The sequence below is a fragment of the Lissotriton helveticus genome, chromosome 12 (assembly GCF_964261635.1).
Source record: "Lissotriton helveticus chromosome 12, aLisHel1.1, whole genome shotgun sequence".
Classification (NCBI taxonomy): domain Eukaryota; kingdom Metazoa; phylum Chordata; class Amphibia; order Caudata; family Salamandridae; genus Lissotriton; species Lissotriton helveticus.
In genome coordinates, this window is record NC_136073.1 from 559,766,771 (window position 1) to 559,779,665 (window position 12,895).

The 12,895-nt window shown below is 39.8% G+C and overlaps 1 protein-coding gene across 2 annotated transcripts in view; it reads right to left on the bottom strand.

Annotated features, from left to right (window-relative positions):
* Positions 1 to 12,895, bottom strand: part of SLC7A6 (solute carrier family 7 member 6) — a 457,165-nt gene that overhangs the window by 120,140 nt on the left and 324,130 nt on the right. For both annotated transcript variants that reach the window (XM_078670746.1, XM_078670747.1), the window contains exon 7: positions 8,302 to 8,398. In XM_078670746.1, the coding sequence (XP_078526872.1) occupies positions 8,302 to 8,398 (97 nt within the window). The remainder of the gene's footprint in view (positions 1 to 8,301; positions 8,399 to 12,895) is intronic.

A 12,895-nucleotide genomic window follows, 5' to 3' on the forward strand; every position in this document is an offset into this window, starting at 1 on the left:
CAGCTAGCACAGAGGTCACTAGAAACGTTATCGAATTCACAATAAGGGTTTCGTTTCTGACAACTGCATAAACATGACAACTTTGTTTCCCCAAGATAAAACTGATCTTCAGAGTCGTGGAAACCATAGATCGATATTTTACTCAGTCAATCGTGCATGCTTCGTTTCACTAGAGGTGCAGAGAAATAGATAGACGGACGTTTTCAATAAAAAGGTTTTATTGAACAGTAGTCATCCTCAAGCATAAGAAATGAACTGCTACAATCATAAAACTGGTTGTAAAATCTAATACATACAGAATAAAGAGTAGAAAAAAATAATACTGTAAGAGCATTGTATGGTTCCTAAACCATAGATAAATACATACATAAATAACAGAGGCTAAAAGTACTCAACTTGTGCTTCTAAAATACGCCTACCCCGATGTACCTAACCTAAGCTTAGTACGAGGGAAGAAGTAAGTGAGGTGTAGCATAAATATAGTATTCTTTTGCCAAGAATCTGTCCAAGATTTCTCTTAGGGTCTAATCAGCTCCGTACCTTAGTTTGGAATGAAGAAGGTCAGTCTCGGGACTCGATTTCCCAACAACCCGCAAGGGTAGCTTGGAAACACTGGAGCTGGATTTCTCAGCAGGAGAAAAGACAGCGTCTCTCTCAGTGTGTCTGCTGGAGGATCGGCTTCCTTTGGCACTTGCTGTAGCAGGGTGCGTCGGGCAAGTAGATAGTCGCACTGCTCCAAACCACCGTGTGTTTGCTAAGGCAAGTGTGGGCATATTTATACCTTGAAATTGCAGAGTTTGATGTAAAGGTGGACATAATAACGTCATTAAAGACTCTTGGTTCTTTGAAAACTCCATGAGTTCTTGGACAAGTCAGTTCTCGAGCAAGGGAAAGTCCCTAGCTGCTGAAGCCGAGTTTTTCAAGAAAACGTTGCAGATTTTCGGAACTAGTGGAAGTAGCCCTGCCGTATTTGGACTGCATGAGCTATGCCTAAATATGGTTATGATTCTTATGCCTACGTAAGGACATAGTGATCTAACCTATATAAGGGCATGAATAGGGAAATTTACAATAGTGTCCTAAAATGGTTTACAACACCCACTCCACGTTATTATGTTCATCTAAGAGTAAATACTAAAACATAGAAGCCAGAGTATGTGTTTTTACAATCCCACCCAAAAAATACATGAAATGTATTTTTGAAAATGGTCGTACACAAAAAGAGCATTTGTACAGTATGCATCTAAAAGCAATGATTTCATTGTAAGCATATGAAATCATATTAGAAATGCTAACCAAATGAATCACGAAATTTACATTTATGAAATAGCTCTAGATACATAAGAGAAATTAGAGACCATCCCATAGCAGAAAATACAAGCTAGTTTGATTTGTGCATTAGGTCAATATTGTTTCTAGGAAGTAGTCAAAGAATTTTTGTTCTCTAAGAATAGTTCTACTTTAAGCAGATTACTTTGTGCCAAAGTTCAGTCTGTTTTGGAAAAAAGTCAAATAAAATTGTAGTGAAATATAGTTCCAAACTTGGAAGCTTTTATCATGAAAAAAGTGAAGGCCGAATTTCAGAGTTCGAAAGAACGCTATGTGCTCATTTCAAAAGTTATTCTTGGTGTTAGGAGAAAACATTAAGTCGTCAAGGCTGGCAAAGAAATAGTCTACCACAGTAGATGAAAGTTCAACTACTTCATTAAGAAGGTCAATTGTACACAGATGTGAAGCATCGCCGCCAGCATCAGCCGCATTAGCAATGTTCATAGCAGATGGTACCTGTGTGCCTGTTCCCCCCCCCCCCATTTGGATTTGCCGGTGAGATCTCAATGAATGCCGTCATCAGGATTGGTAGCCGTTGGGGGCAACACAACACATGAGCCATTACCGGACCCAGTAATGCGTCAACATCCGTTGGCATAGCCGATGGTAGTGTCAGACAGATATCTAACATGCATTCTTCTCCACAAAGCAGGCATCGTAGAACAGGTAAGATGCCATCTTGCCAGATTGGTCTGAATGACAGGAACCATGTGGTATTCAGATCTCTCAAACGAGCCAAGCCAGTCACGATACCTCATGGCCTGGAGCGCATTCTCCATGCTGACCTGGGCATCGCTGGTGGCCGGATTTGCCATAACGGAGCAGGAGGAATAGAAATAAGATCCCTGCTACGAGTCACAAAATGAGAGGCAGGCCGCCGAACACAGAGTGTACGAAGTTAGGAAAAATGCCCAGGACTGCTTCAAAGGGTGCTAACAGTCTCGAAACAATTGTCTTAAATACATGTGCCATAACGCTGGTATCAGACATGTTAAAGATACGACCTAACATTTCTGCGAAATGTATTTGGCAGTTTGTTGATAATAATGCATGTATCTCTGCAGAAGTCCTTGCAACTTGCAGATCATACGTCTCTCTGGGTGAGGTCAGTGGCACAGTTTTTTTGCAAAAGAATGGCTTACATTCTGCTTAATATAGGACACTAAAAGTTTTTTATAACGGTTTCCTCCAGGGACCTGTATATATATATATATATATCGTTCTCAGTACTTCTAACCCTGTACTGCTGACGGCGAGAAACGTGCACCCTTCAATCCACTTTACCAGGTATCAGTAGTGAAATTAAATAGAATAACCCAAACTAATAAACTAAACAGGTTCGTTAATCGCCTACCTGTTATTTTTTAATTTATTTTTCTTATCTTTTTCCTTTGACCTAATTATACCCGGCTCCAAAAGAATGACTGCAATTTTAATATAAACTTTTATATCAGAGAAAATTCAGGCTTTGTTCCTCATCATCCAGATATTTGATATAGACATCATGGTAATTCTTTTTTGTAAAGTTGGTTTTCTTCCTTCAGACTGTATATATAAAAGTGATTATCACCATGAAGTGGAATCTAGTGGAACTAAGTTGTTATCTCTTTACATCTCCAGTTTCTACTTAGTTGCCCTTGTGAACACCTTTTCCATCATATGAATGCAATGCTCTAAAGAAGGGCAATCATTTGAGGCAGCCCACTTTCCATCTTATATATAGTTCTGTAAGTATATGAATAAAATCATTTTGCGCTAACTAGAAATAAACTTTTTTTTAAAATAAACGTTAAAAAGTAAATATAAATACTCCTTTGATAGAGAAGTTTGCCTCTAGTTAAAATATAAATGCGGACAGATGTCACTAGGAATTGATAATCCATCATTTCAACATCTATTTGACATAATAATTAATGCTTATCAAATTTGATACGTAAACGTCAGGTGTTTGCGTTCTTGCCATGGGTTACTGTTGTCAGCGAGTTACACAGAAAATGAAATAGTATGTTCTTGCTAATTGGTTAAAAGAAGCTGCCAGTTTAAAAATGTATTGTTATTATTATGTTGATGTTGTTTTTTTAGAACTGTTGGTAATCATTTGTCTTATGTGTCTTAATTTTTTACATTTAGATAATAATTTTGGCTTCTCCAGAAGAAGGCGCTGGTCGCCGAAACGCGCGTCGAGAACTATTAGGCCATTTTATCTGTTTTAAATAAATTTTGTATGAATGAGTTGTGCATTATTTAGGATGTCCACAAATTATTCCGTATGCCTTATTGCCTTTTTGTCCATTTTATGTACATACAATTCTGTGTTTATTTTTTAATGTATGTGTTAATAAATATCATAATTTGAATTTATCTGTAGCCCATTTTTTCCTTTTAACTTTTTTAAATATCTATTAATTGTATATTATGATTGCCTAGGTTGTTACTTATTGATTACATTCTGCTTAAAGTATCAATTCGTATAGAAGAGAGGTTCAGTGAAGGCCATAGTGGAGACTCCCCGTCTGTCTTAGTTTTAGGAAACAATACTTGCATACAACAAGTGACCCTGCCTGACACACTAACGAAATAGCCGATTCCTGGCATCATTCCACAACAGCTGTGATCATTTAACATAATGTAGCTACCTTTGGAAAGCTGCCTAAAAACTGGATCTATCACTGCTGTGGGCGAACCTTGCAGGTGGCAAGAAAGGTTATTGGAAGAACCCTCGCAGGCTCTGTGTAAATTAATACCTTAACATAACAATGTACAGCTTAGTGAGTTTTTACAATTTTTACCACTAAGAAATAGCTCCTTTTCCCCACTCCAACATTTGTGTGTATATGGTAAATCCCAGGTCGACTTAATGTATTCTTTACCCAACCTTTCATACAGGCCTGCTGGTATGTGTTTTAAGCAATACTGAAACTGGAAAGTCTTCACTGGTATCGTGATGGTGCCATGTATTATCCATTCAACTGATGGTTTCCCAGAAACGGTCAAAGGTAATCTCTCCAGTTTTTCTACGCTCAGCACCGTATAGTCTGCTCACCTCTGTGCCAACAAGATTTGTTTATCTATAAGGTTAAACACAGTAAATAATGACGTAGTGTTGATTAAACGCCAAGGCACATAGCCAGAATGAAGGTTTTTGCAACGTCCAGCCTAACTGCATTATAGAACGTAATTGAGACTGGCCATGTTGTAACATTAGCAAGTCATGTTCCATTATGTCTATGGCAGAGGATACAATGCTGTCCAAAGAATATATTCTAGACGACAGAGTTGTTAAACCATTGTCAACTACAGAGAGTGATTTCTCTAAGTTTAAACAATCAATTTCTCATATTCTTTCAGCTGTTTCAATTTGCGTGACTTTCAAGGCTTCATTGTATGCAGCGTATATACCGGCATATATGAAACGTTTATGAGGTGGATTACGAGGTCCCAGTAAGAATTCTCGCAAAGCAACACCATCTTTATGCACAGATATGTGTTGTTTTATTTATGGAAGTGTGGATCTCTGCAGCCACTCAAGGCATAGTTTTCCTACACTATAATTTGTTATTATCCCTGGATGTTGTCTTTGGATATATTTTGGATCTGGCCGAGTTACTGTGAACCCTTGTGTCTTGTTCAGGAATCTATCTTGACAGTTATGCGTGTCTGTGGACTAGATTGACCATTTTTTCCATTCAAGATTTGTTCTGTTCTGTTGTAAAATATAGTTTACGTCTACCTCCTCACCTGAAGTTAAATTACTCTCAGGTGTGGATTTAGTTATGGACGGTTTGTTTAAATCTTTTATCTTAGCAATGCCAAGACAAGATGTCTGTTGAACAGTGTCATTTAAAAAACATAATTTGTTCTGGGATGATGCAGGCTCTGAACAATGCTTCTAAACCTTGTACCTGCCAGTCTTTTGTGCCCCAAACAGTTTTTGTCTCAATTTTGTCTTTCCAAAAGTCAAAGCCTAAGGTGGACAATTGAGCATAAAAGGCTGCAGAATAAATTTGTTTAGTATTTGTCAACATACTTTTCATGCCTGTCTTATTAACATTTTTAAAGTAAAAACTTTCTGGGTTTGTAACATTAAAACATGGAAATTTTCTTATAAATGTTTTAGAACTACCTTTTGGAGGTGTTGGACAATGTTCCCAATGATTATAAGTTAAAACATTTATAGGGTTTGCAGATTTATGCAAGTAATGATGGCCAAAATGATTAAAACAATACATTTCTTCATAATTTGATGCATCTTCTAGGTATTCATGTTTTGTAAATTGTGCTGACATTTCTAAGTATGCCATCCTGTTATTAACAGTTTCAAAGTCCCAGTCATCAGAGAATGTGCTGGGTGAAACGAAATCACTCAAGGAAACTTTAAATTGGTGTGGAATTTTCAGCAGCTCGACAGGGCCATAAATGTCATAATCAGTTGTATCCCAAGCCATTCCACCAGGTAGAGGAACCGCTGTGATGTTCACTGATGACAGGTCTCGTTGTTCACAATGAGATGATTTGTGTGGCTTCAGAAGCAAGTTGATGTTCTTACTTGCTGTGTCCATTTTAATGTGTTCTCCATCTATCAACTTTCCCAAACTTAAAACAAGAATGAGCCATAGCAGGAGATAAAATACACCTAATCCAATCCAAAATTCAACCCATGGTGAAACCAGATAGGTTTCTTCATGTTAATGTCAAAGCTTCTGCATGTTACAGAAATACACTTGGAAATTTTGAAGAATGTGCACCATCCACCTTTGTAGTCCTGTCAAGACCAAAGCATAAGGGACAGACTAGTGGTGATGTCTGCATCACCACAGTAGAATGGATTATTAATTCAAACTATAGATGCCCTGGGCCCTGACCACCTGGTGCGTTGTCTGATGAGCTGCATTTAAGCAGCGAGCGAGCTGTCAGTAAGTACGCTGTGGCCAGCGTGCAGCTTGCCCCACTTATTTACTTGGCACTTGTTGGCACTATTTCAAGTACAATGTTTACTTACTTCGTTTTTTTTGTTTGTTTTTTTAAACAAAACTTCCTTGCTCATAAATACAGTATATAGTTTTTGCTGATTTACGTCAAATTAAATGTTTGATTCAAATGGATATTTCTTATACTTGTAACCATTTATTATGTCATGAAGATTAATATGCAATCAACGTTGAAAAGCTGATGCAGAAAAGGAAGCGACAAGCCTGCTCTATATGTAGGAACAAATTTGCAAGTGTGTTTCTTTGTGGATGTTTAGGTGTTTTATATAGGAACGGGTAGAGCCAAAGCATTCACCCCCTTCGGAAGTCAAACTTGCTTGGCAACCCAGAAATTCTATGAAATATTTAATTAATTTTTCCTTTATAAATGGCTATAAGAAATGCATTTTAGTTACATTATCACAGAAAAAATACACTACATTTTCCCAATGTTCTCAGGGGGAGCCCCCCCCAACCTACCTTATAAATGTTAGGCTTGCTCACTGTGCAAGCTAAATATAATTGCTTTGTTTCTGTTTCGCATCACCACTGGATGCTGCAGGGCATTATGTCACACTTTGATGATTTTTTTGTGACCGAGTGTTGATGCTGCTAAAAAATTCAATTTGGGAAAATTAGGTTTGTTTGGGGATTGAGGACTATGGCTTTTAATAAGGTAAAGGGTGACCTTTGAACTGGGTTAAGAGAAGACTCAAAGGTCAGGTATAGGGAGTATCTTACGAGGAGGAACTCGGGTGTCCATTCTTTTGGGTATTTCTCAGTTGACCAGTCTAATGGGAATTTGAGTGGTGCAGAGATTTTTCCCTATCTGTACCAGGTTCAGGATAAACTACTACATAAATTAATAAATAAATAAATAAATAAATACATTAAAAAATCTATCTATTCCGAATAGGAATAGACCCTAGTTCAAGAATGTTTGGTTTTAAGAAAAGAATCTTGAAGAATAGGTAGTGTTTCTGTGATCTACAAATGAAGTATTCTTCAATTCACCTCCATCTAGATCGTTTTCTATTTTATGTGAAAGAAAATGGTTTTGTTCGCCAATTTTTAGGATGTATGGAAATAGATCACATCATTGATGCAGGAGCTACTTTATTGTCAATGAAATCTCGACATATACTTCGCAATTGCAAAATATATCTTGTTGACACAAACAAAGCAGTTTTAAGAACGTTACATTTTTCTTGGGATAATTTAATAATTGCCAGTTCATTGCACAATATTAAAATTATTGATAAATGTAAAATGGCTAAGTGGACGAATGAATTATGGGTCTAAGTGCATGTTTCTCAGAATATCACATGGTTTTGAGAGGATTTAAATTGTTTTGTGTGTTTTAACAAATATTACAAGTAAATTGTGTATCGTGTATGTGATGAATTAACGCAGCGTTTTCATTTTTTATTTCTATAAAAATAATTTTTTGAAATAAAAATTTATTACAGTTATTGTAGCTTGAGACTTCAACATCGTACATGCCTTATTTTCAGGACCATGGAGTTGCACCATTGTCCGTATTAATATACTGAACCAGAGTAGTGTATTTGTATGATACCTTAGTTCTCTCATAGTCATTGTGTAGCTCAAATCCAAAAGGGAATTAAAACAGAAAATCATGTTTGTTATTTATTTATTTTTAGAGTTTTCTATAGCGCGAACAAGACCCAGATGAGGGTTTCAGAGCGCTTTACAAAACAAAGCAGAGTAAGAGTACATTTTTGCAAAAACAGAGCAGAGAAAGTATCACAATTTTTTTAACTAGTTTCGGCAGGTAGCAGAAATGGTAAAAGTGTTACTAGTCCCCATCCAGTCGGCAGTGCACTTTTCGCGCTAAATCGTCCACACTGAAGCACAACTTTGATGGCGGTTATGTTTGCAGAATTATCCCCCACTGGCAATACACTGTAGTATTGATGCAAACTGTAATTAAATTCTCAATACATGATTTACAACCAGGTCTGGTAAGTAACAGCATACTTACATTGAAGAGAAGGGCTGGGATAGGAGTGAACCTCTCCAAATGGATCAAAGACAGTAAATCTGGAAGGTGACCTTCACGGGCACCCACAAAAAACAGTCTGAAAGAAACCACAGAATAAAAGCCATTACTCTTTGCAAGGTGAAATATGCGGTGTCTCAATAGGTTGATATGTCCCATCATGCTTTGCACTGTACACATTAATCATCAATTACAAGCATTGGCATAGCCAATAGGTCTCGCCTTTGGAACCTTATAAGTGTTTAGCCATGCAACAGTTGATGTTGTTGCACCAAGGATATTGTGCTGTATTACTAAATACCTATAAGGTCCCAATTGCGAGACCTATTGGCTTTGCAAATGCTTTTTAATTAATTGTAATTAAGTTAAAATTCCTATAAACACAAACAATGGTTGGTAAAGTTTGTTTGCTTGATTAAACGCTGCTATATAAATGCCCATATATGCATAGATATGTGAGAAACAAAGGTTCACTGAGGACAGTGAGTCCTATACAAGTTATCGTTGAAACTTCTCTTTTTTATATATATTACTCAGAATTACATTTAGAACCCAAATCAAATAGTTTAGTAAGCAAGGTAAGTATGGTGCAGGACATCATAAAATGATTTAGATGCAGTTATTTTTTTCAGTGCAGCATTTCAACTTTTTTACATTATTAAAAAGTTATAATGAACCAGTGCTTACAAAAAAGGGGATATATAAGTGCTCTAGTGAGTGAAAAACATTAAAAGGTACATTTTATAAATAAAAGGACAAAATACTACACTCCTCTCGTAAGTATTTTATATAATGAAAGGAGGAGTTTAGGTAGGTCGACGGCGTTTCCATCTCATTCAGTAGAGTAATCAGGACAGGTGGTGAGCACTAAATATCTCTACAGAAAGGAAAGAAAGGGGTCAAACAGAGTGACCCTATGTTGCCTGCTTAATAGTAAACAATTAATCTACTTGTGAAGTGGAAAGGAGGATTAATAACTGTCACACAATTGGTGTGTAGGTTGAAGTCCTTTATTTGTAACCAGTGGGGGAGCAAAAAGGGGGGAGGAACCCCAGGTGCGCAGGACGCCGGTTAATGGTTCCAGGTAGGTGGATTTGTTTAATGAGACGGAACAGAACCTTTAGGAACGTAGGAGGATAGAAATTTTTAGCACACACCTTGAAGAGGGGGATCGGTCACGAGTGGAGAGCAAATGTCAGCGGAACTCTGGTAATTGATCTTGTTATTTTTGTCAGGAGGCAGTAATTGCCTATAATGAGAAACAGGAGTTGTTTGAAAAAAACAATGTGGAGAGGTACAGTGGGGCTGCATGTACCTCGTGGGCCGCTTCACTTATGTGACTCGCTGGGATGGAGGGCAGTCAGCGGCGTGATGTGATTCCAATGCCGATGGGGGGACCAACTCTGAAATTGACAAGGCATACTTTCAGTGCTGGGAAGGCATACGACAGACAACACACTAGAAGTGTCTGCCCATTAAGCCACATCCTCTCCGATTGAGACAAAGTGGGATGAAGGATCATAACATTAAGTAGGGCAGCTTCTTGCTTCACTGCTGATAGCAACATATGTCCAAGAAAGGTGACTAAGGACATTAAATAGCAAGACTACAGCATGAATTGAGAGACCACTGTGGGGATATTTGCAGAACTCACAGGTTTGAATCATGGTAGTTTTGCTCAGCCTTTCGTGCTGTAGGGGCTGGTAAAAAGAAAAGTATTAAATTGTGCATGGACAGGAGCTGGTATGATTAATTGGTGTAGGTTATTAAAAAAAAGTCAAACACTATAAAATAATATAAACAGAACTGACTGTTGGACAATTTATTTTAATTTTTTGTTCTCACTCACTAAGTATGGTGTTCATGATCCTCAGCGTAGAGTAAAGCAACACAGAAGTCTCTCAAATAAAAGCCCTCTAGAAAACCGGTTAGCTTGTCATGGCCAGGCTCAGACTGCAGCCTTCATCAAACAAGTGGCGAGCTGCTGGTAGCGAGCGTGAAATCCGCGAGTGGTGCGCGCGTAAACAAGTGGGAGGGGGGGGAGGGTACGCGCGCACGTGCTAAGCAGCAGCTGTTTGCTATTTTTCAAAGCACACACTTGTGCTTGTGGCACACCACTGCGCACTCCCGCAAGCTGTATGCCACCACAAGCACGAGTATGTGCTTGGAAAAAGAGCTGTACAACGGCTAAAGGTATCCTATGCAGCGCTGCGTAGGCGAGACCTAAAAAAGGAGCATGAATAGCCTGCCATTTCTAAAATCAGTAAAATGTGTCTCAAATGTTGCAATCTTAATTTCAACCTTTTAGTTGTTTAACAGTGCTATTATCAGGATTACAAAACATCACTGCATGCAATTGGAGCACAAATAAAGAACAAGTTCAGACACCACAGATAAATACATCTTCCAGTCAGCCCTAATGAACTAATAACGCCTTATCCGGTACAGACTTTTTCTAGCAGAAGATTCCTTACCTTAGATTAATCCCCAGGCGCAAAACTTTATCCAGATATTTTAGTATACCAGAGTGCCCATAGTGGTGTAGTTCTGCTCAGCGTTGTATCGTCAACGTTATCCGCACCAGAAGTGATGTACACAGAGCCTACATATGCGCCAACCGTCAGTTTCTTTTAGCTGCAATTCTCGCCAGGAGCACTGAGCCACGAAGAACAATGACCACTGGTGTGGAAAATTATGGCACCGAAAGGGTATCATCCCTGTCCCTATAAATCCATTCCCAGAGCGAGGAGGAATGGTGGGTTGGCAAGTAATCTGCAGCTAGACAGAGTCTCTACCACATAAGGCGTTGCCGAAGGTAAGTAACTTGTTCATATGATAGACTTCTAGCTGCAGATTCCTTAGCTTAGAACAGATTCCCAAGCAATACCATCCCCGTAGGTGGGTCTGCAAACTAATGTCATATGAGGAAGTCCCACAGGACCTAACGGGCAAAATGCTCAACTCCGGTGATCAGGCTGTCCAGGCAGTAGTGGTTTGTGAACATGTGCAAGGAGGCAGATATTGCTGCCTGGCAGAAGTCCAGGACCGGAACTCCACATGCAGTGGTTGCAGCTTTTGCTCTGGTAGAGTGAGTACATAAACTTCTTAGCAAGTGTAGCAGATTTTGATACAGAGCACGATCCATCAGAACACTGTCTGCTTCTGCCTGGGCAGTCCCTTCTGATGTCCGACATACCCTACGAAGAGTTGGTTGTCCACCCAAAACTCTTGTGCGTGGTCAAAGTAGAACGACACCTCTTTTTGGGTCCAGCCGGTGAAATTGCAGTGGAGCGTAAAAAGTAGGCAGAGTGATGGATTGACCAACATGGAATGGTGTGACCACTTTAGGCAGAAAAGAGGCCCTAGCTGCCAAGATAACGTTAGACTTTGGGAGGAGGATCGAAAGCGGTCAACTGTCGCTGCCTAATCTCCATGCAAGAAGGCTTAGAGTTGACTGGTTCGGGTGGAGGACACTTTCCTGCTGCTGTGACAGGAGATCCTCCCCAAGTGGCAACCTGATCGGAAATCGATGGCCGTGCTCAACAGTTTGGGACACCAAATTCTCCGTGCCCAGTCCGGAAACTCAAAAATGACTTGGGCCCGGCCGTTTCCGATCTTCACGAAAAGTTTGGGCAGAAAGGCGTATAGGAGGCATGACCTTCACTTGAGATGAAAAGCGTCCCTGAACAAGAGCCGTCTTGGAACCTCCGGGGCGCAGAACTGCATGTTCTTGGCGGTGGCAAACAGATCTAACCATGGGTCTCCCCACTGCTGAAAGACCTTGCACCACCTCCTGATGGAGACACCATTTGTGAACCACTAGGCATCTTCAATAGTTCGTCCACTCTGGCATTCAGAGAGCCCGCCAAATTCTGAACCACCAAGAAATGTCCAGAAATGCAGGGCCTCTTGACAAGGGGACTACGATCCCAACCAGCAATATTTGTTGGAGTACCTCATGGCAATGGTGCTATCCGTGAACACCTGCACTAGCCTTCCCTTGATGGAGGATAGAAAGGCTTTCAATGCCAATCAGATTGTTTGGAGCTCCAATAGGTTAATGAGGAGTTTGGATTCTGCAGAAGACCAGAGACCTGAGGTCACATTTCCCAGATTGCCGCCCCATTCCACGAGTGACTCATCTGTCACTGCCATCAGGTCTGATTAGAGAAGAGGAGGGAGAGGGGTCTGCTGCTGACCCAATCTCAGTTTGTAAGCCACCACTTTTGCAGTTCCCTCCGAGATATGGACCTTGGAGAGATTCCCGATGCTGCGTCCGGTGGAACTTCAAATCCCACTGCAAAGCCCGCATATGCCAGTGGACATGTGTCACTAATAGGATGCATGAGGCAATGAGGCCCAGTAGCCTCAAAGTCAGTTTCACCAAAGTCCAGGATAGAGGCTGAAACATAAGTATCAAATCCTTAATACCCTGGACCTGCTGTTTGGGTGATTAAGCCGGAAACTGCGCTTGTTCAGTTCGGTGTGACTTTGGCATGTTGATAGTGAACCCAGTGATTGCAGGAGATCTTCCGTAGTCTGGAGGAGGGAGATGTCGGCCTGGGGCGAGAAAGCC